At 43.4% G+C, this 24271-nt stretch overlaps 1 protein-coding gene across 5 annotated transcripts; it reads right to left on the reverse strand.

Moving 5' to 3' along the window:
• Positions 1–71: 71 nt before the first annotated feature.
• Positions 72–22762, reverse strand: FAM234B (family with sequence similarity 234 member B). 5 transcript variants are annotated; one of them, XM_063396139.1, is made up of 14 exons: positions 21906–22592; positions 19995–20146; positions 15950–16342; positions 14905–15003; positions 12394–12582; positions 10393–10523; positions 9578–9725; positions 9093–9234; positions 8322–8465; positions 4927–5008; positions 4559–4714; positions 3850–3970; positions 2480–2706; positions 72–2055 (listed from the first exon to the last, which is right to left on the reverse strand). In XM_063396139.1, exons 2-14 carry the CDS (start codon positions 20050–20052, stop codon positions 2050–2052), a joined length of 1896 nt encoding a protein of 631 aa, XP_063252209.1. In that variant the 5' UTR covers positions 20053–20146; positions 21906–22592; the 3' UTR covers positions 72–2049. The 5 variants fall into 5 exon arrangements, with proteins under 5 accessions (XP_063252209.1, XP_063252207.1, XP_063252206.1 ...); XM_063396137.1 differs by lacking the exon at positions 72–2055 and having other exon boundaries at positions 2062–2706; positions 3850–3967; positions 21906–22762; XM_063396136.1 differs by lacking the exon at positions 72–2055 and having other exon boundaries at positions 2062–2706; positions 21906–22758.
• Positions 22763–24271: the final 1509 nt, after the last annotated feature.

The raw sequence follows: 24271 nt of genomic DNA on the forward strand, positions 1-24271 counted from the left end.
TGAATCAAAACCCCAAGCAAACTCATAATCTCTCAAAGGTGAAACACTGGTTCTCATGACACATGATGCTGTCCACAGTATTTATTTTGTTTCATTGCAGTTCAAATACATTTTTCCAACAATATACAGACAGACTCTTTATTCACAGTGGGGATGGGGAAAGCGTGGGCAGGGTGAATTCACATTAAGGAGGAGATAACATCACTGCTCTTGAATATCAGTTCTCTCAGGAAGAATCTCAGAAGAGAAACTACTTAGGTAACAGCTGATTCACCTTTCCCAGCAAGGTGGTGGCTGGACAGGAGGGAAGGGGCACTCCTGTTTAATCCCTCATATGTTACTGGTCATCATACCTTCAGTCCTATTATGCAGCTGTATTAACTGACTACACATTTTGAACACTAAACCCTGTCTGGAGGAAAATTCCAGGCCTAGAGCCATTGCTACAGTTATGCTAATATATACAAAGCTATTTACACCAAAATAACATTAAACATATACAAACTGTTCACAGGCTCTGACATTAGGAGATCAGGGCACAAGGACCAGCCTTGGGGCTTGCAGCTAAACCTGAAGGGCTATCCTGGAAGCTTTATATAGAGATATGGGATGATGGAGAGGGTGGTCCAGCAAAGAGAGATGTCAGGGGCCCAGGAGAGCAAATCCATGGCTAATGTGCCCATCTGGAAGGAGGGTCAAAGTCTGCTGTCACCTCACAACTCATGGGGAAATGTGGGGAAGCTGGAAGGGCACATGCTAGGCAGAAGAGTCCTTTGCAATCCTCATCTCAGCCTGGCTCTGCTTAATGTCAAAGGCCAGAGTTAGAATGGCATACTAGGAAAGCAGTTCATATATTGTTGCCGTAAACTGTGGGGAACCACTGGGGCATCAAAGTGGTTTCCTTTTATATGGTCTTTTCTACTACAAGAAAATTCATACAGATGCTCTTCAAATGCAACAGAGAGTGATGGCGCACTCTGGGACGCAGTTCAAAACACCTAACATGCTGTGAGCAAATGTGTCCTCGTTCCTCATGGAGCTGCACACAGGGCTGGGCTGGCCAAGGAATGGCAATACTGAGCTCACAATAGGGTTAAAATTCACATAAAAGCTTTCTTGTTCTGTCTCTGAACCTCTAAACCCTGGAGCAGCAGTGTAAGAATCAGCTTTTCTGGAACAAGATTGACTGACATTTACTGTGACAGTTGGGTTCATACAGTGACATGATGTTGATGTTACAGTGACAATTTGGGTTCATACAAACCTTAAGGATAGAGAGAAATAAGCTGTGAACCTTTCACTTCTACATCACCCACATATGCCTGAACTCGGTGTCCTGAACTTGGAACTGGGAAAGAAAGACAAAAGTGCAAGGGGCTGGCAAATGCTGTGGAGACCATCTTTCTCCCATCTTTCTCCCATCTTTCTCCCATCTTTCTCTAGATCAGGTAATTCAGCCAGAGAACTAGTTTGTGTGTCTAGCAACAGCATGGACAAGAGAGCTGAGAGCACAGGAGAAGTTGTAAGACTAACCCTGCAGGAGTCAGAGGCTTCTCTTCAAAAATAAAAAGATTAAAGGTGTCCTTTAGCCACACACTTGCCTTGACTCGTCATGGCCCGCTTTAGGCATAGAGCTTGTCAGACTGCTTGGAAACACTGTTCGGACACAAAAAGGTCCTAAGTCTCGTTCATAAATTAAACATACAAAAAATATACATATATTGTATAAATTAACACATATATATATATAAAGCCTGATTCCATATATATATGTATATAAACTCTAAATTCACATTTCTGTGTTACCTGGAAGGAAGCATGTGAGAACAGCATATGGAAGGGGAGTTGCTGAACAAGGTTTCTTGGGTACAGAACAGGTCTGCCTAGGACAAACCTTCCTCCAACAGCATTCCCCAGATAGCTGAAGAAAGGGAAAGTGCTTTAGCCCCCATTCCATCTATATAGCTGATTTCCTGAAGATATACATAGTAGCTTCCTATACTCCCCATACAGGCCACAGGTCCAACCAACATCTGAGGAACCATCAGGCTAGAGCTGAAGAAGGAAATTCAAAAAAACATTAAAGCCAAAATCCATTATCATCCAGTCTGGTACAGTAGTAATTTAAAAGGCAGCAACAGAACATGGGAACCACTATATGGAGGACCCTTGTTTGCCCATGTCAAAACAAGGGATCTCAGTCCCACCTCTCTGATCCCTCTGCAAGTCTCTCAGTCTCTTATGATCATCATCCCTGTTTCTTTCTGAGACCCTGTGCTGTGTTCAACTGCCTAAGTACATCTTTGCTTCACAATCTGTCCAGCTTATGCCCAAAGGGGCAGCCAGTCATCTTGCAAACAGTCACTTTGCATCCCACCAGTCCCTTTCCATCCCAAAGAACACCTTAACAGTGTCTGTAGGGAAGAGATCAGCTGTTTTCAAAGCCTGGATTTCATTAGGGATTCCTGCACAATCTCACCTTCTGAGGAAAGTCAGCAAATTTCATCCGGGCAAGAAATCGCCTCACTTCTCCACGGCTGATTTTTGGAGTGCTACTGTCCTTTAACCACACCATTCGACCTTGACTCATCATGGCCCACTTCAGGCCCAGCTTGCTGACTGAGAGAAAACCTGGCTGTTTTTCAGAGGTTGCAGTTGTTGTCACAGTGATGTGAAATGCATCCTTTTGAAGATCATTAATTCCAACTGGTTCAACAGAAAAGGGCAAGAAAATAGTGGTGAGGAGTAAATGATTATGTTTCTCCAAAAAAAATTCTTACAGCCCTTACTCAGTCAAAACATCCACTAGACTGATAGCATATTCAGTCTGACTTTACAATTCCATGTACCTTAGTTGATAAGGAAAAAATATTTTACCATTTCATGGTAAAGAAACTGAAATATAGATCAGAAATTGAAGGGTTTGATTCCAGGTTATGCTTTCGGGCTTGACATAGGATATGAACATATTTCAAGAATACAGTTCATTCTCAGCTTTCCTTCCCACACCTATTAGTAGCTATTCTTTACCTCTATAAAATGGGAAATTTGTAAAGCACTGGCAAGTCAAGTTACTCCAGTCACTGCAGAATGATCTGTACAGACCTCAAAAATCCTAGTTTCTACAAAAACCCTGTAAACCTAGTATTGTATTTGTTCTTGACTGAAACTGTGTTTTTGATACAAGTCCAATTAGATGTTACTATTATGTAGCAGTTTTTCTATGCTTCTTGGCCTACTTCTCTCAGTTCTGGATGAACTGATCTTTTATCCCACGCTCCCATGCACAAGAGGCTGCTTATTTGCTGAACTGCTTTAGAAAGAGCAAGGAAATTGAACAGGGACTGTACAATCTTGTATACATGATAAAACAGATCTACTTTTCCCTGAAAACACATATTTTGGATTCCCCCTTACAAAACAAAAGAGGAAGAAGCAGAACAGCTCCTATCCCAAAGAGCAGGAGATGGTCAAAAAAACCAAAACTGTATCTGAGGTGACAGAGAAAAGTTTTATAGTGATTTTTTAATGCGCTGCATTAAATTAAAAATAGCTTCAAGGAAAGCCACACAACTTCTCTGATTTAAAACATTAAACATTAACATTGAATCAAACTTAAACCTTTCATTGGTTAAATGTGTAAGTAACTTTGTGGGTCTTTTATTTGCAAAGTAGGGGTGGACAGGATGCTCCTTCAGAAGGAAGATGAATCTTATTTCCTTTTGTTGTCCCATGTGTGGTGGACCTTAGGTGCTACCTTTAAAGAAAGAACTACAGCCCACTGTTTTTCACAGCTAATTCTCTCTCAGTATTTTTAGCCTAGGTAGTTTGTCCTCCTTTTGTACTCACCTGCTGAAGCAATGACTTTGTCTGTTGCATTGGTGAGGTCCAAAAGGACTGTAGGAAAAATAGGATGGAGGAGATAGAGGTGGTGCAGCCCTGGGCGCTCAGGTCTTGGACCAGGTTGCTGCTGGAATGCAAAAGACAAAAACATAACTGGCTAGCAATGGGGAGTCTAGCTTTGTCAAAAAAATAAAGTTTTCTGACACTGAGTTGTTTTTACATGGATCAGAGAATAAAAAAAACGATGGTTTTACGAAGATTAAATCCTGAAACCCTTTTTTCCCTAAAACAGAATTTGCTCCACAACTTCTGTTTGGTAAAGTTGAAATCTAGCTCTGTCACATACAGCTTGATGGGCAAAGCTACAGTCTGGAAGTTTGAGTCTCCATGCCAAACTGTGTACCTCCATGGACAGGAGCATTCTGGGCTGGGAACAAATCTGAAGTTACAACTCCTCAGTGCTGCATGAAAAAAATCGAATTCACAAATTCTGGGGTTTGTGGATGCAAAACTTTTGTCAACAAAGCTTTAAGATGAAGAATTTGCACACAAAAACTCCTGTATTCAGGCCCAGAGAAGTCAGAATGTCAAAGTAAGAGATGTCCCTGACAGCCTTCTTACATGTTAGGTTCAAGTTCAACGACAATAGGAATAAGACAGAGACTGCATGTGCTTCACAGAGAAACCTCAAAGTGAAGAAAGGATTCGTGCTCACCAAACTTTGTAACACAGGCTGTGTTTCATCAGCCCAGAAGAGAAAAACAGACTTCTTGTCCAAAGTCATGACTGAGAGTGGATCAAGTTGTTGCCTGTGCCACGGAAGTTCCTGGTTCCAAACAGGGAGGCCGGATTTGCCATCTATCACCATTACCTCAAGGCAGGGAGAGATCAAGCATTAATGCATGTCAAGGCATGGGTATGCGGAACCCCCTTGCAGAAGCTTGGCCTATGTTGTTCGCTTTTAGGCCTGTGTGTGGCTGCTGGTTGAAGAGATGGGAAAAGCAAGGACCAGAGAATTTTTGTCTCTTTTCACCCAACCTCCCCCACTCCTGTGCTGTCACTGGCTTCCTTCACCTGTTTTACCTTTTTGTTCCCATCTCCAGTCTGTGCTTGAAGCATGAAGTCCAGAGTTTGGTCAGCACCAAAGTAACCTGGTACAGGCTGGCTGTAAATTTGGAAAAAGAAACACTCAGCCTCATGGTAGAAAAAAAGTAATTTCAGATGGAAGCAGAATAGTTGCCTTCATCCTCCATTCTGCCTCTTAAAATTGCAGTATTTGTCATGCTGGGTAAGCTCTGTCATCTACTCAGAACTATTCTGACTGTCAGGAACCATTTGTTGTTGGATCAGAAAAGTGAAAAATGGTAAAGCAGCCCATGGTGCTTGTCCGCCACTCTTCAGAATTGTCTGTGTGGAGGGCATCCCTTGATGGGCTGCGTAGACATCTGTTTATCTCCCTGCACATGACTCTATCATTCTTTCCTTTGCATGAGAACCTGTACCGCTGTTGCTGTAATTATATAAAATTACCCAGCCCTTCCAAAATGCATTGGCACATTTGGCCTTCTGCAGAAAGTGGATTTCCCAGGCTGCCCTAGCTGTGTGAAATGGATATTAATAAATTCAACATTAATGTCAGCCCATGATTCCTTGTATTCTTACTGCTGGCAGGTTTACAAGCCTTTCTATGACCTTAATCAGGTTATATGAAGTGCCTTCACATCCTCTCACTTCTGGGTGACATAATACATTAATATCTCTCATTATAACTGTTTTTTAACCATCTTGCTTGCTTTTGGCTTTCTGAGCCTTGCCTCTGTCTTTCTTTAATTCACCAAAGCTAGACACACAATTCTAAATAAGCACAGTTGAGTCCACAAAATTCACAGAACCAGAGACTCCTGCCTGGCAAGGCAGGATCATCAGAGTATATCCTTTCTCCCCTATTTTATGACAGATTTCTGTATTTCACCCAATTAACCAAGTATCAGTAGGCTGGCTTTGCCTCATCTTTGATGAAATTAATTCATCACTTCTCATGACAGTCAGTTCTAATGATTCATTTCACTCAAAGAAACATTCCTGCATCTTCATTTTCTTGAACATGAATGGCTTTTGCTTCGAGGCATTTGTTCTTGCTATGCCGGTTAGCTTCTATTCCTTACACACGCTTATGAACTCATCTCTCAGGCATCTTTTTGATCATATAAACTCAGTAATGTAAATCTTCCATGCTAAAGCATTTTTTTAAGACCTTTTCCCAATTTTTTTCCATCTTCCCCTTTAAAAGATGCATGACAGAATGGTTCCTGAACAGTAATACCATAGTGTTGCAGTGGCTTGACTTTATACTTAGGACATCAAATAACGTCATTTGCTTTACAGACACCTTTGGCAACCAGGTGTTGCTTTCAAGGCAGTATCATAAGACACTCCTATAGCTTGAAAGCTCTCCAGTAGCAAAGGAAATAGCAGGCAATTCTATCCTATGACCACAAACTCAAAACATCTCCTAAGGTGCCTCTTCTCATGTGCCTTATGGGTTACAGTCAGTGGCAGATCCCACAAACTGAATGCACACAAATATATCAGATGCTACCAATCAAGTGAAAAATCCCCTGGGCACTTCCTCAAATGAACCAGAAGGCTATTAATTATTCTTCCCAACAGTAATCCCCCCAGCAACCCGCTATTAATCCTCTCTCATCTGAAACATCCATTTACAACACAATTTGCAATTGCTTACTCAATTTCATGGTCTCTGAACTTCGCCCTTGTTTTATGACTACTGATTCTCCTTTATGGTTTTCCAGGGATCTTGTCAAAAGCTACCTGGAAATGCAGCACATCTGCAGAAGCCATGCTAGTTTTCTCAGAAATTATTCCCACAGGTCTGGGCTCAGTCTGCCTGGATGAACTGGTATGCTTGGGGCAGGTTTACCCAGGAAAACGGGTGCTCACTTTGTAAGGTTTGTCTAACAAGGAATTCAGTCTGTTTGACTCTGGTAACATCCCTGACCTGAATTTGTCCCCCAGCCTGTGATGCTTAAGTAGAACTTAAATTCTAAAAAAATCTAAACAAACCTCTTAACTAAATGCTAGCCCACAATACATTCAGTGTAGTAAATTTTGTCTTTGTTAACTCTGAGAAAACAAGTAGTCCAGGACTTCAGCACAGCGGCCTAGAACAAGAATTGCTTTCATTATTTTTCAATTATTATTTGAGGGCTCTTCTACATGTATTGTAATTTTTCTCTTGGGAGGTCAGGGAATGGGAAAAAGCAGCAACGTTGAATACTAGCTGCCCAGAGATGTTGAGATGTTTGTCCTCACAGATATTGAAAATGTGACAGCACACAGCCCTGAGTAATTTGCTCTAGCTTGTCTAGAGTCTGCTTGAGCAGGCAGGTGGGATTAGGAAATCTCCAGTGGCGCCTTCCGACCTCAACCATACTGGTAAAGAAATTTTCAACCCTTCTTGATTTGAATATTCCAATTTATTACTGCATCCATTTAGACATGTCTTGTGTATAACTGATTCTACAGCACCTGTGAAGTGGCTTTGCTTAGTCAGTACACACTTACCCTTTAAACTTGACGCCAGGCATATTCAGAAGTCTGCAGATTCTGGGCCCAAAACACTTCTAGTCCATTTCGTTTCCCCATAGCATGATCAACTAGCTATAACCCATTCCTAAAATCGTGGCTTAGGTCATCCATCAGCCCTCAAGAATGTGGACATTACCTGAATATCATAGTTGAACACCCTTTTTTTTTAATGAAGTTCCAGTGCCTTCTTCCCATCTATGCTCCTGACAGTTTGGTAACACAAAGCTTGAAAACTGCTTTCTCTATTCTCAGTTGTTTCCCATGAAATTTCCCTCAATTGTGCCCAACCAGCCTTTGCAAATATTTAATACTGGGCAAGCTGAAATTGCTGGTTATTACCAACCTACAAGATCTGGAAAATTACTTAATTTCCATGTGTGAAATTAGAGGATGAGCAGTATTATTTTAAGGTTTACATTTAGTATAGATGGTGTACTGACTGTCATCAGAATGCTCATTTTCATCTTTAAGATCTCTGGGCCATACTCATTCACCTGCTCTAATTCTTAACCTCACCAGTGTAACTGATCCTCTCCACTGAAGCCCTGGACAGCAGGTGGGCTGAATCACACATCAGTAATCCACTAAATTCCAATGCCAAATCATTCTCATGACTTCAGTGTTGGGTACCTGAATCAAGCCCCTTATTTGTGATCACTCACGAGCACACAGCTCGAGTTTCCAATCTTCTGTTTCTTGCTCCCCTTGCCCTCCTCACTTGGCTCAACACACACCTCCAGTTCTAAGATTCCTCTTCAGACTTGGAAAATTACTGTCAGTTGCTTTCTAAGGAACACATGTGCTTAGAACTGAAAGTCGGGAAATGGTACAGGAAGAAATAGGACAGAAAAATGTTCCCAGCAAGTAACCTGCTGATATTCTGCAGCTCCAGGGTCCAGTGCCGCTCCAGGTCCTGTCCCCTCAGCAGGACCAAGCTCTCTTTGGTTGTGATGAGCAGGTTGCTGCAGTTTGAGTCAGGTGTCTTCACTGTCTGCAGAAAGTCAACACCCCCACTGGGACAAATGGAAAATAGAGGAGATCAAGGCCTGTATCTGCACATCTCAGCACTAGCTGCCTGTGCACATGGCAATTCCTACAAAAGATGTGAACTTTATTTGGAGAACTCCATCTTTTTCCCCAGTGATGTGGGTTCCTCAGTTAAGTGAGTTAAATTCAAATGTGGGGGTCTTCTAAATATCATGAGTTACTATAAAAAGCATCAAGTTTGTGAGTTCACATTTGCTCCCTCCCTTTATTCCTATTGAGGCCTGCCTCTAGGTTCGATATTAAAGAAGAATGAGCTGAGAAATCCAGGCCCACACAGACTGAGCTTCCCAAAGAGACTCCATTACCTGGGAACACCTCTTTATTTCCCCTCAGAAATGCATATGGGGCTGAAGAAAGGAACAAGGAGCAGGAGAAGCTATGGACTCCCTTTTATTATACTCTGCATTTCTTTGGCTAGGACAACCAGAGGACAGGGAGGAAATATGGGTTCCCCACAGTATTCTCCAGTTATCAACTGGACAAGAAGAGAGGGACAGTATTGAAGTAGAAGCAACCACCTCTAGGAGCACTAGTAAGTGCCTACCCTTCCCTTCCTCTGCCAGAAGGAGCAAGATGGCAAGTCCATCTTCTACCTGTAAATGTCAATGAGCTCTGACAGGTTGACAGATCTGCGCTTTTCCCACTCTGGCTCCTCCTGTTGCAGCAGTGCAGGAAAGTTGTCCCGGTTTCTGGCTTGGGTAAAGATATCCCTCAGGGCAACTGCTTGAACATTACCTGCCAGGAAGAATAAAGATGAAGAATCCTGACTGCAAAAGATAACTCAGTGGAACAGGGAGTGATTTGGAGCACTGGAGTTGTGGTAGAAGGCAATGAAATGCCCCAGAGCTGGAACTTCCCTGCCATGATATGCTTTTGGAAACTCCAAATTATTTGAGACTAGCACGTATTGGTGCTCCTGTACTTTTCCACACTATGGCAGTGAGACTTGTGCTTTTGCCCTCCTAGCTTTTACAGCTGAAGGCATGGCAGAAGTATCCTAGGAACACTCTGGACCATTTTAGGTAAAAAAAAGTTTTCTGGGGAAAGTGAAGTGCTGCAGAGGCAAGGTGCACCTTACCAAAACCAAACAGGATGTAGATGGCTCCCCAGCTGGTGATATGGACTTGGGGGCCTATCACTTTCCCTTCTCCATTGGTGCTGTACTTGACAGGCCCACCCAAAGCAGTTCCAGTCTTTCCCGATACCAAGATGAAAAACATATCAGGCTGCAAGGAGAGAAAGGTAGAGATTTTTATCAGTGCTTTCAAGCACCTCTGCACTCAGAATCTTCTCCCAACCCCACAACATGAAGCTGCATTGATCATTTCTCCCTCAGCAAGGTCTAGATAGTGTTTGCTTCCTCTTTGCTCAGTCTGGCTTCCTGGGCATCTTACATTCATGTTTTTCTCTTGACACAAATGCATCAAATATGAAAGGGACTTCAAAAATCTGGGCTCCTCTAACAACATCAATGTTTTAAATTGTGGGGAGGGATGAGCATAAAGGAAATCTGCATCTGAATTAATCACAAAGTATTTCTTTTGGATAAGCCAAATGCTCTTTTCACCAGAGATCCAGCCCTACACTGCTGCTAAACACTCACTTCTAACCACACATTCACTGCACAGAAAGAGATAATTCTCAAGTCTCAGTCAGGTGCAAATAATGACCCTTCTGTTCATTCCCAGCTGTCAAGAATGCAGGTAGTGTCATTATTGTTTGATCTCACTGCTCTGACCTACTGGAAGAAAAAGAATGCTTTTTAGCAAAATCCAGGGGAATGAAAATTCAGGGGCTCTTGCAGCTCCAGTTACAGTCCTTCCACATCAGTCTATTTTTCCTCTCCACAAATAGTAAAGGTCCTTCCAAACCCTGCGTAGGGATATGCTGTACCTGTGTCTCTTGGAGAACCAGAACAACAATATCCCTAATCCCATCTCCATCTACATCTGGAAGAGTTGCAGCTGGTGCAGCCAGTATCCCACTTGAAAGGTGAATGGAGTTCAGTGTCCATATGGTCTTGCCTGTGGAAAGAACAGGATAAAACAGACCTGTACTTGGGGAACCAGAGGGCATCCCTAGAGGGTTCCACAAAACTTTCTTGAAAAGGGAGCAAGACAGATTATTTCTCCCATTCTGTGTGAAGGGGAAAAACACATCTACAAACTGAGACAAACTGCAGTGGGAAGCAAAATTCTTCTCCCAGCATTTCTTCAGGTTGCCTTTGAGTCAGGCCTCAAGTCCTGCTATGCTTCCTTCTTAGCATCTCTTTGAAAGTCCTGAGACCTCAACAATTTCTGAAATAGCAGAGAATATTTAAGGTTCATTTTACGAAGTAGAACCTAAATGAGAGTGCTGCCCTACAGGACAGCTGTTATTTGCCTCAGCCAGCAGTAAAGGCTAGGTGGATGTGAGGAAAGGAAACAGATGGACAGTTCTAATATTCAGAGTGCAAATCTGTGTCTCAGTTAAATTCCCAGCAGCAAATTACCACTCCAGCATGACATGCTCACTCCACCTCAGGGTGAAAGCATGTCAACAGACGTGATGTCAAATGGTTCAGCAGTCCAGCATGGACCCAGCTGGAAATACAGTAAAACCAGACTTGCAAACTTGCAAACAAACATCAAAAAAAGGGCAACAATTAACTCTGATGCTTTTACTTTTTCACCATTCTTTTGCCAACACTTCTGCTTTTTCAGTCTTTAAAATTGTTTTGCTGCTGCTGCTGCTCTGTAGGATAAGGTTTGCCCCTGAATGACAAAATAAACCAAGGACCAAACTTGTACATTACTACTACCGGTAAGAGGCAACTCACAGTCCTGACCATGCAAACACTGTGCAAGTAACCTGGTCCCTAAAAGGATTTGAAAACTGGGAAGATACCTAGGAGTAAAATTAGAGGAAATTTGAGATGTCATATTCACATCCTAACAGAAGTTCTAACAGTAGGGAAATTATAGGATTAAATACAGTTGCTGCTCCCTGGATGAAATGTGATTGGCATGCCTGAAACCTCTTCCACCATGACTCCCCACACCCACAGTCTGCAACAATAGCACCTGCTAAGGGGGGGTGAAACAAAGGGTAGAGTGGAGTGGGAATACCAAGGCCAGACTGTAGAAATACTTGCAGGGAGGAGAACTTGATGGTACTTTGCAGCTGATGAACAGCATAGCATCCGTCAGCCAGGGGAGACAGGAGAAGGTGTCTTGTTGCTGAGCCAACAGCTGTGGTGAAATCATTGTCCCTGGATGAACTGGGTTCATTAAAACCTATCTGTAACATTAACACACACCTCTGTCCCAAAGTTACCTGCCTTCAAGGTACCTTTTGGTTGATTCCAAAAACCCTGTACCTCCCTATGACTATTTCTGCCAATGAATTAATGTGGTAGAACAAACAGCAATCAGAGAATGAAGGTGCACATGATCAAGTGATTAAAAATGCGATATTCATTCACATCTAATCAATTCAACTATGGGCCTAATTTCTCTGCAATGTTTCCTGGATGTCATGTATATCCTTGTGAAACTTCTCCAAGAATGCTGTTCAGCTTTCCAATGCTGTTAGGTAGGTCCCGAGTTATACCAGCAGCTGAACGCTAATGAGAACAGACTTTACATATTCTTTATGACATGGGGATGCTACAGGATAAGATTAACACTTTGAAATATTCTGAGATGTAGGACGAAGATGCTGCCACAGATATGAAATGTTTTGGATTCTTATCCTGTGTAACTAGAGACTCATTCGTGTTTTGACTCCTTTCTGCATGTCACAAAGTAATAACCACTTGGTGATGTGCCAAAACCAAATTATTCATGCTTACTAGTCCTTTAAAGAAAACAAAAAAGCAGTAGCATGTTTCTAATGTGCTGGTAGTTGACTTACCTGTGGAGGCACTGAGAAGGCTAAGGAATTTCGATGTTCCTGTGACAAGGCAGACAGGCCCTGCAGCTGCCCCCAGTGATAGCTCATTGCACTGCACACTTTGTGTCTCCTCTGGAAGCTGGATGGACCACAAGGTGCTGCCATTCATGCCAGAAAGTGCCACCACAGTTACGGAGGGTCTAGAGACACCTAGAAGAGGCAGGAAAGAGAGAATGTAATCCCTTGGTGTCAGAGGGATCACTATGACCACACGGCCTTGGGTCCTTGTGCTGGGGATCCAGCTCTACCTCCTGGAGCTGAGTGGTTTAAGACAGACAAATCCACCTTCCTGAAAGCAAAGGTCCAATGTCACCTCATGCCTGAACTTCTCTACTGTAGAGCCTAGCAGTGATCTCCAAACAAGTTGGGCTGAAAATCAACAGTCCAGAAAATCACAGAGGTTGGACTTGAGCTTATAGCAATAAATGTGGTCAGCTGGGCAGAGAGAACCAAGTTCTGGGGACAATGTGCTCAATTGTGGTAACTTCTTCCTGTGAAATTTACTGCTGTCAAATCAGACTGATTCTTCTGATCCCCTCTCCCTCAACAAAACAGCTAGCACCAAGGGGAAACCTTAAGTGACTCCCAAGTGACACTTAAGTGACACTCTTAAGGCAGGTGTCACCTCATATGAAAGTGCTGGCTTGTTTGTAATTCTGGAGGAACAGAAAGTGATTGGTGGTCTAAGAACTTTTTCCTTTGTTTTCCAAAGGAGTTTCATTATGGTGAAAAACAGACTGAATGCAACCAAGTGTTAGAACTTGGCGTTCTTTTTCCAATTCACCAGTTAGCACAAAATAATTGCAAAATAAAGTAGTCTATTCTGTTTCAATTGACTGTTGGGTCTGTTTCCAAATGTGATCAACTTTTAGCTCAGCCTACCCTCAGAAGTATATGTGGTCTGTGTACTTAATCTCCACAAGTATGGTCGTATCACAATTTAAGATGTACTCCTACACATTTCAAAATAACAAAAGATCTAGTCAACTTCTGTCTTACTAGCAACACATACAACACATGACCTGATCTCACAAAGGGCATATATGGGCCACTGGCTAAATACAAGACTGAGTCCAGTCTCTAAATCAAACTCACTCTCTTTTCAAACTGAAAGTCATGTGGCTTATCCTAAGGGGTTGCCCCAGATCAAGTTATCTTTGTTACATTGATAGGGACCAAGAACAAGTAACTCCTGAATGCAGCACACAGCTGTTGTGAGTACAAGCTGGAGAAACAGTTAACAATGACAGAGATTTCTCCACTGGGTGCCTATTCCAAGCTTATCTCTACTTGGCACTGTGTGAATGCTCCAAGCACAAGCTACTGGTGGGCTGATATCCAGCTATGTGAGTTTTGGATTGTGATCTGCTTACACCTGTTTTAGTGTCTGGTTTTTGTCTTCCAGCACAGCTACAGCCCAGGATGCAACCAAGTATGACTAGTTTCATTCAGAGCATGCTGACTATATATATATCTACGATAAAAAATAAAAGCAATGCAATGGCAAAAATATGGAGAGCAAGGACAACCTATATAAACTGAATACAGCCTTTATGTCAACCATATCTTCCTCTCTCACTTATTTTTTAAGTTACTTTACAGTTTGCTCTGTGTTCATACATTTCTTTTTATAGGACTTGCTGTGAAATACCAAGGGCCTTTCTTGGGCCATGGAGAAAGGCATCTTCCCTATCCTCTAACAATATTTTTATTACCTCTTTGAAGAGCCAAGGTATTTTGCTCCAAGAGTTTTCTTCAGGTTGTGCAAGGTATGCTTGCTCCCTGAATACATCTCTGAGATGGAACAGATCCACCTGGTACCAGGTGATGCCAGGATAGGCAGAGGCAGTGCTGCAGGCAGCTGGGAACCTCCAGGACTTCAGAAGCCCGGTGCAATAGGATGCCACTGGATTTGGCAGCCACTGTGTAATGGTGGCCAGTATCAGCAGGCTCTGCTATGTTATCTGAGGGTGTGAGGACTAACAAAGAAAGCACAGCAGCTAGGAGGAGGAAGCATGACAATACCTGCCAAACAGCCAGGCACAATAGCTTCCTCATCATCAGTCTATTTGTGAATTAACAGTGATTTGGAGCCTGGCAAGTGTATGGAGTGACCTGGAGGAAAACGCAGCGAAGTGTTTCTAAAAACAAAGTGAAGTGTGCACAAATGCAGGACAAAGAGATGGAGTTGTCCTAAGATGAGGTAAGGGCAAACAGATGGTGCTGACCAAAAGGTATAGGAGCACAGTAACTAAAATTTTCTGAAATTAATGAATTTAATGAAAAGGAGCACTTGTAATGAAAATTTTAAGCATGACCAACAACAGGCACAGTACACTAGCAATTTTAAGGAACCCTGAAAAGTGCAACGCAGTGAGTTTGCAGTGCAGGAACTCTTCCTGTGTGTAAGACAAACATACAGAAGACCATACTGACACATTAAGAGGAATGGAAAGGAGCAGTAGTGCTTACCCATGACACTGGCATTCATCAAGGCAGTGAAGACAATGAGGATGTCAGGAAGGTCATCACCGTTCACATCACACAGTTCCAGTGGGGATAACACACCACCTGCAACATTACAGAGTCACTGCATGTCAAAAAGGCACTCAGCTCATTTTTCACATTGGGAGACGAGGGCTGGCCCAGAAATGAGACTTGGGGGTAGACAAACCTCACAAAGTCTGCTAAGAAACCACTAAGGGCAGGCAGCTCAGACCGTGGTAAGATCTTTCACTGCATGGAAAGGCAGAAATGTAGCATCTGGGTCAGAGAAAGGAAAAGGAAAAATGGAGGAGGTAAAAGAAAAAGATATATGTTTACCACTTCAACTTCTGAAGTGATGTGGAGCCAGGTATCTTATGAAAAGCCTAGATTTGGAAGCCAGGGACAGAAAGCAAGGAGGGAGAGACATATCTAGACCTGGCAGAAATTATTTCGCAAAACAGTGTTACTTTATTGCAGAAGCTAGAATGGGAGATACTTTAGAAATGTTACCAGTGACCCATACAGGGTATCAAAAGATCTCAAATGATGATTTATGGATTCAAGCAGGACTAAAAGACAATGGAATAAGGTTAGTTAAGCTAGTCAGAAGACACAAAGACTTCTATCCCTCTCCTCTCAAACACAACACATACTTCAACATGGAGGTACTGGTAAAGTCCAGGCTGTAGTAAGGGAGGCACTGTATTTTAAAGTGGGCTGGGCCATCTCCATCTGGAACACAGCACAACATCCAGACAAAAAGGCAGGATGGAAGAAGAGTCAAAATAATTTTTGATGTTGGCAGAAACAAAATTTTGTGGCACTGTTATTTGTGGATGCCAGATTTCACATGCCTCAGCTTGAACAGCAAGCAGGACATAGCCACCTGTCTATTATTTTGGACCATCTGTAGTGGTTAGGAAGGGTCTCTGCTCTGACCTGGCTCTCCCAGATAGGTCTCTCCCACCAATGCCCGGCCAGGGTGCTGCCACCTCCCCCATGCCAGATGCTGTTCCTGGGGCTTTCTCACCTGCTCCCTGACCTAGGTTGCGGTTCCAGGTGTTATGCAAGTCTCTAGGGGGACAGGGAATTAGAAATGCGCACACCAGCACAAGTATCATTGAGATCACCACAGTGAGCAAGAAGATCGCAGTGCGCAGGTATGGCATGAGGGAGGGAGCAGCCTTCTGCTCCAAACTCCCAGCCGTCTCTGCAGGATAACCCTCGGGCACGCTCTCTGATGTGTGCTGCTTTGTCATCCCAACCTCCACATCAGAATCAGGGTCCTGTATCTCTTCTGGAGGGCTCTTCCCATTCTTGACTCCCCCATTCTTCTGGATGTTGAGTACAAGGTCATCTTCACTTTCATCACTGTCAGCCTGAGTGAGGGGATCATATTCCCCTAGGTCTGGGCTCTTCTTTCCTGAGAAAAAAGATGGAGAGAGACAATAATGCATGAGTTTTTGCAGGATCTCAGTGGAGAAAAGGCTGCAGTGGAGAGTGATACAGAAGGGATGACAGGAGTCTGCATTCTGCATTGATCCAGCTGAGAAGTGTGAGAGAAATGACAGGGTCTCTCTCTCCATGTTTCACAGTAGCATCTGTGGGAGAAAAGATGCTGACAGTTTGTTTTCCTCAGATAAAAGGGGGTGTGTGTGTGTATACATGTATGTATGTCTATGCATATGTCTACATGGAATTTATAGCTGATTTAATTCTAATACTTTCTTGATTGATAATGAAACATGAAGTGTCCCTGAAGATGAGGGGAAGGTAATTTTGTCCCTTTGGGCCAGTAACATGCTGATGTCTGGAGGAATCAGGCTGTTTCTCCAAGACGCCACCTTCTCTGCCTGACTCAGTTCTGCAAGGGGGAATGAATGCTCTAACCCCTGCCCGAGGCAACCACAGTGCAGCTGCTCTGTTCCTGCTCCCACCAGAGCGAAAAGTCTGTGCTTAGCCTGGCCAGGATAGGTAACTTGGTACTGATCCCTTCAGGTGGTGGCACAGCAAAGTAGCTTAGCTTTAGGTGTCTCCTGCACAGATGCCCAGCACACAGATAACTTCTTCCCCAAGCCCTAGACAGCCACAGGGAGTGTCACACACCCTGGCATAAGCCCAGCACCATCTGTTTATGGGGACAGGAAAGATCACGCAGACTCACTGCCCTCAGCTACGAGTGGAGGGTCACGTCTCAGGGAGTTGCCTCGTGCCACAAGGCTGGGCATGGAGCCATGGCCAGTGCTCTGATAATTGCAGAGTCTCAGTCTGGTTCTCTCTCTCTCTCCAGTTCCAAGGTGGACTTCGCTATCCCAGGTATCTGTCTCATTTCCTCCTGTTTAAAGCTGATCCGAAACAGGAACTAGCTTGTGCCCAAAGATTCCTGAAGTGATACATTCAAGGCATAACTAATAAGCAAAAATATACAAGCTGTAACCCCTCTCAGACACTAAGATGATGGGAAGGCTTTACAAAGCAGAAATTTTAGGGCTTTCATGATTTTTCTTCATGACTAAGATAGCATATCTTACTTCTGGTTTTACTGTTAAAGACACTCAAGTTACAGATGTACTGTAGTACGTCGTCAGTGCAAAACACCTACTTTGAATAATCTAGACTGTATTTTTCAGCATGTGTATCTTATTTCTTCCTCACTTCTCACCCCACAAAAGAACCTTCATTTTCCCTTTGTTTACCACTTATAAATAGTATTCAGCTTGATATTTAGGATTTAAGAAAAACTTTTAATCCTGCTAGAAATCAAATGCCCCACACTAGGTGGAACAGCCAGGACAACTGACCTACATTGAACAGAAGCAAATAAAAATATCCAACACATTCACATATCTAAGACAGTCTCTTCCTTATTGAATTAGGGGCTTCTACAAAAGACTCAAAAATCTGGTGCACATATACCCTCCAAAAAGCAGTTCCTTGTGGAGGCAGAGAACCCAGCCAAGAGATACTGCATTCCTATTCTGGTGTATCCCTGTGACACACTGCGTTGTTTCACATAGGTCTGCTCTAAACATGTGGTCAAAGTGTGGGCTTATCAAGAAGTCTTGATAACCTTGGCTCCATGCCGTAAGTGCATGGAAGGCCACCAACCCTGGTGGCACACAGCTCTCTGCTCAGAAGTTGCAGTGTAAATTTCACAGGTGCCTAATACTGTAGGTTGTGCTAAAAAGTGACTGAAAGACTACTCAATTGAAACAAAAAATTCCAGAGAGGTCTCACTGCCAGTGTACTTGCAGCTTCTCACAACAGATCCAGGTATGCCAGTTCAAGCCAGGTCAGAATGGCATGAAAAACAAACGTGGCTGGCCCAAGAGTAAACGGTATTAAGCCTGGGAAGTCAAAGTCAGACAGTTATGTTAACTGTACTGCTCCAGCTATTGGAAACTGGTGACCTTTGAGTAAAACAACTCAAAGCACACTTATGCTTCACATATACTATGTTTTGTTTAATTATTTTAATTCCAAACAGTCAACCAAAGGACTGGAACCTATTGTTCATCCTTGATGCAACTGAAAGGATTGGCATCAGTTAAATTTATCTGGAACAGTTTTGTTCTGGATCCCTTTCTGGAGACAGAAAGGCCCTTGAAAATATGGCTCATCCACTCCTTGAACTGGCAGAGACTGAGATGCCAGCAACATCGACAGTGGTGTCAACCACAATCTGTAACAGTAACACCTGTCTTACTGGAAAGCACTGGAAACCACTAGTGGCTAGAAAACAGCTACTGCAGTAATGACAGCTTTTGATGATCTACATAGTTAAGAATCTGGAGAATTATAGGAAAGTTATAAAGCAGAGAGCATCTCAGTCTTAATTCATGTCTAAGCCAGATAAGGAATCAGGAACTGGTTCCTGATCCTTCACCCTATCCTTCCTCAAAAGGTTATCTGGCACACCCACAAGGTACAGCCACTCAGTAAACTCAGGTATAATGTGCCCTGCAGGGGTTTTTTAAGCCAAAAGAACGGATGACACCGCACTTTAAGAAGGCTGTTGGAGCACTCATTTAGCACATGTAAAACTCAATTGTATATCTCATCTCAGAGGATTCATACACTTATCTCCCACTGTTCAGAGAGAGCCTTAACCAATCTGTAGGTGTTTTGGGAATGTGTTTGGAATGCTGGCAAACATGTGCTCAACTCAGCCTCCCAAGGCTGTTCTGTGGTGCAGAGGACACATAACTCATGATTCACCTGGATAGAGAGCAGAAGGAACATGACTCTACATCCAAGTTCTAAGTCACTTTCTGTGGGAAGGAGGGAACAACACACCTGGCTTTCACTAATCACTCCCAGATGTTTTTTCACCAGAAAAGCACAAAACCACAAAAAACAGTAAACAAAGTGTGAAAATAGGCAGTCTCACACCATTTAGAGAATGACGATTTATTTCTAAGTGCCCCAGAAGTCAAATTCTTTCCTTTATGATCAACAACAAGGCTCAGGCTGGAGGAAAACAGTTTGTCCATCAATAGAAAGCTAAAACTGCCTCTGTTGCAAGCAATCAGCTGCCAAGGAAAACATGCTGTTTTCCATCGTGGAAGCAGAAATGTTAAGGTCTGAGCTGGCCTCTTGGTCAAACTCTCACCACATGTCCTGAAAGGATGACAACTGTGTAGCCTTCACGAGAAATTAGTCTCTGTGCTAAAGCCAGATGCAGTTCTGTGGCCTTATGTGGGAACCAGGTCTGTGTAACTCTTTGTTATCTGTCTTCCAGAGACTCTAAGTGTATATAAACCTTGCATGCACTTCACAGGTATGGAGTTAGTATCTGCAAAGTCAGTTGCCCTACTGCTCTGTGCTCCCTCCCTCCAACAGGTAGAGTCAAAAAAGCATCTTCTGTTCTGACCTGATCTAAATTGTATTCCATTTTTTCCATGGCATCAGTGATAAAACAGAGGTTCTCATTCAGTGGCCTGGGGTTACAATCAGAGCAAGTTACTGGTCACATTACCCTAGATTTTTGGGTTTTTTGCAGCCACTGGAAGAAAAAGCAAATACTGATGATGGAGGTTTTCAAAGCAGAACAGAAGGAAATTGCCCCAACTTACTGGCTTTCAAGGGCAGCAGGTCTCTAAATTGCACTTCATTACTTTGAAAATCTCCCATTTTTTTGCCAAATGCTATTTTCCCACAGGGAACTATTGCAGTAGAAGAATGTGACCTCTTAGTGAAGAATAGATGATCATTGTATGGTCATGATCTGGAAAGAAGGCACCCATTAGTTGATCTGTGTTGAAATGAGGTCCTAGTCATAATAAAATATTCATTTCTTGTGCTGATGGCTTCAAAGATATTAATTGTAATCTTAATTTTCCTGATTTCAACGGATTGGGAAGGTTTTTCTTTGCACTCACTTTGGAGTGAAATGAGCAGATTTTGGACTTTAGAAGAGTGCAATTTTCAATGCATTACTCCAGTGATGGCACACTGCTTCCAGTATTTGTTGTACTAATTTCATATTCTGTTTATTTTTCTGGCAGTTGGCAGGCACCAGTCTGGTACTGGGTACTGCAGACATATCTCTAAGTCCATGAGGAGAAAAGTCACTGCATATTGATTTTTAATTAATTTAATGAGACACAGCAGGAAAAACAACATAACAGTAGGCTTTCTGCTTTCTCGTTGCTGTTGGAAGCTGCATTTTTCAATAATTAAACAGACAAGAAAGGTGTGATTTCTGCAATTTAACCTAAGGATTGATGCAAGAATTGTTCTCTTAAGTGCAGCTGCAAGGCTTGTTATGATCTTTTCCAAATCAGTGTTTTCCAACAGCAGATATCAAATAGATCATTCTGGTTCCAGAATGATTGCATTCTTATTGCACATTTCCTCAGTGGTCACACCCTAATGCACATACTTACACCTACCAGTTTGCACTCTTCCTAAACAGAATTCATAGTAATGTATTTCTTTCCATTTAGAAAGATGTGTGTATATATACATATATTTTATATATATATATATTTATATATATATATATATATAAAACCAGGAAGATACCAACTTGCAAACAAAATTTCTTTGAATGAAACTGAACAGGCACCACATAACCTAAAAGCAATGATTCCTGCTAAGGGTTATGAAAAGATGGCTGAAGGACCTTGAAGACACTACTGTGACCTTCATGGACTGATAGAGGAAGAAAGTATGATCAGTCCACTGAGTGCAGCCTCACTGACTGGGGCCATGCAGGACCACTGCGGTGTGCAGTGCCAAGGAGAAGCCCTCCCCAGCAGCACACAGCTGGCCCTGTCTCTGTCCCAGGGCTGTCCCAAAGGCAAGACACGGTTAGGAACAGCAATGAGGCACTTTTCCATTGAAGTTAATGCAGCCAGGTGCATTGGCACCGTCTACAGTACAACCAACAGCAACTAGCATGCTCCCAAGATCTGGTTTGGCAAGGTATTTTAATTCCCTTTTAATCTCCTTTCTGAAGAGAACCGCTGTTGGACTGTTGCTCGCCGCACACAATAGCCCCTTATTCTTGAATATCCTTTCATCTCGCTGAAGATCTCCTGCTGGAGAATGCAGAGGCGGCAGGCAGGTTTTAAACACTTACCTGGGTAATTGCATTGGCACTTACCAAACTCCTCGCCCGGTTTCTGTGGGTAAAACCCGGCAGGAGCGGATCTGAGAGGTCTACGCTTCCTTTCCGCCCGCTCAGTCCCCTCACAGGGCCACGGCCCAGGCCCCCCTGGGCCACACACGACGCCCTCCGAGCCGTGAGACGCTGCCCCGACCCCCGCGTCCCTCCCACGGCCGCGGGCCCCTCACCGCCCGCACCTCCGGGCCTCAGCCCACATCGCCACATCACTGTGGCAACGCACCCCGCAGCCCTCAGGCAGCGCCACCCGCGCCTCCCGTCCCCAGAGCTGCCCTGGGCGCGGCTGCCCCTGCCCGGTCCGGCTCGGCTCGGCGCGGCTGGCGCTCGGTTCGTCCCGCGGGCGCGCAGCCCTTACCCGGCAGCTTCAGCGCCCGGGACAGCACCGTAGCCATGCTGGACACGACAGTGCGCTCGCGCGCCGCCCCCGCCCGCGCTCCCCGCGGCCTGCCGGGAATTGTAGTTCCCAGGAGCGAGAGGCGTGCGCCCTGCGAGTCCCGATGGACTGCAGGGGGAGGGACCCGCAGGGAGCGGGGGGCCGGGGCAGCGAGCCTGACCCACGGCAGCGCAGATCTCTGCAGCCTGCACGACTGTGCGGGCGCAGACAGACGGAAAACAGGCTTGTCACCTGAGTGGTTTGCACAGAAAGTGCCAGTGCCTTTAAATTGTTGTTGCTATAAATATACACCTTGATTCTTGGAAAGCATTTCTGTTGGAAGAAATCTAATTGTTTTCTTTTTCTTTTGAAATTATTTTATTTTATTTTAATTTAATTTAATTTTTTATTGTTTTTATGTTATTGTTTTTATTTTATTGTTTTTATTTTATTTTATTTTTTGTTGTCACTGATTAATTACAAAATACAGCCAGGTTGTTTTCCAAAGCTGTCCTCAATCATCACTGCAGCCTGCCAAGATACGTGGACAAGTGAAGTCTCCTTTTCCTACACTGGGGAAGTTGAGCAAAGAGGGTTTTGTGGCTTCCCCAAAGCCACAAGGCTCCACCTTCCTGATTCCTAGGCCCACACATGGGCCACCGAACACCACCACTTCTTCAAGTCATGATTTGTGTGAGAACTCACAAGGCAATGTCCTCTGTCACTGAAGGAGAGGAAGAAGTATTGGCTAAATACATCAAAAGAGACTCTGCTTGGCTAATGAACATGTCACGTTTCCTCAGCATCTGCTGCTGCTCTTGCTTTCCCCTGTTTCAGGTGCTTTTTCTGCAAATAATGTACTTACTGTTTCATGTCCATGTCTGTCCTGGAACTCCTTAAATAGTAACAACAAATAAGGAGCAGAAGAGAGACACCAAGTAGTCTAGCTGGTGAAGAGAGGGTTTTTTTCAGATATGAAAGGGAATGAGAATAGTTCTGATCCAAAATCTTTTAGTACAGATAGGTTTTTTTCCACTGATGTCACCAGGCTTGAGAGAGATACCTTTCTGAGAACACAGCGCTTGTAGTGGCAGTCCCAGGTGGCAAACTCTGGAGAAGTCATCACAGTTGTTGTTATTCTTTCCTTTCCAAGTCTTTCTGAATATAATCTTTCTGTTCCATATGCCATTTCCTGTCCTCCAGGCTTTGATTTAAGAGCAGTGACTGTCCTGTATCTATGTAAATATTTACAGGATAGATCCTGGATCTTTTCCAAGTCTCAGTTAGTAAAGCCTGTGATAGATAGGGCAAGAGCTGTCCAGCAGAGTGACTCTCTCTAAGAAAATGCTTCTGGTACCAATTAGAGCTGGGAGCAAAGGAATGGCAGGAAACAGCCAGAAGCAGGAACTGGGAAGTCTGGTGTCCTCATTTGTGATCTTCTAACATCTGGCACACACACACACATACAGTGCAAAAGCCCATAGTTTGCTATGATTTTACATTTGTGGTGCAGCATAGCTGACTCTTAATTTCATGTGTCCCCATAAAAATGGCTTGTTCTCCAAGCCCAGAGTTCTCTGTGATGCTAATGGATTGCAAGGACAAGTGATTTGTAGTTAAACTGATGCTTTTGAGGAACATATGACTAAGCAATATGTTCAGAGGATTTAATGATTTGCAAAGCATGAGAAATGAAGTTTTCCTTCTTTACGCTGTGAATGTAAGCTGATTTACATATAAATTAGACCTGTCAAGTGTTCTAATATCAATCAAAAAGTTGCAAATAGATCATTAATTTATGTGAATATCACTGTTCATTTTATTTATGTTTTTTCCAAAGCAGTTTGAAAAAGCCAGATGCTGAAAAATGGTATACTTGGGGCTAGGCTTGGAAGTCTGAGAGCTTTGAGTAGATAATGTGGCCATTTAGAAAAATGTTAGAAGCCAAAAAGCATGAAAATACACAGCCACCAGCCCCTTATCAGTGTTAAGCCTGTGCCACCCCTTGCTTCTTGCTATCTTCTGCCAGAGACTACAGCCTTTTCCAGCCTGCTGGCACTAAAATCTCTGGTTGCTCCTTGACCCTGAAAGGAGCCACATTAAACTGCTATTTAAGGTCCTTGAGATAGAGAAGGTCACTCGTGCAGAGCTGCACAATGGAGTGATTACACACACAGCTCAGCTGTAAGATCAGAGGGCAATTGCTGGGGCAGGGGCAGAGCTGCTGCTGGGGCAGGAACTGTTCTCAGCTGTACCTTTTTCCAGGTGTCCAGAGGAACAAAGTAACCTGTATCTTTGCATTCCTATTAGTGTTAAGCTAATGTTTTTACCAGTTCTATTCATCCCAT

The sequence above is a fragment of the Prinia subflava genome, chromosome 4, assembly GCF_021018805.1.
Source record: "Prinia subflava isolate CZ2003 ecotype Zambia chromosome 4, Cam_Psub_1.2, whole genome shotgun sequence".
Taxonomy (NCBI): Eukaryota; Metazoa; Chordata; class Aves; order Passeriformes; family Cisticolidae; genus Prinia; species Prinia subflava.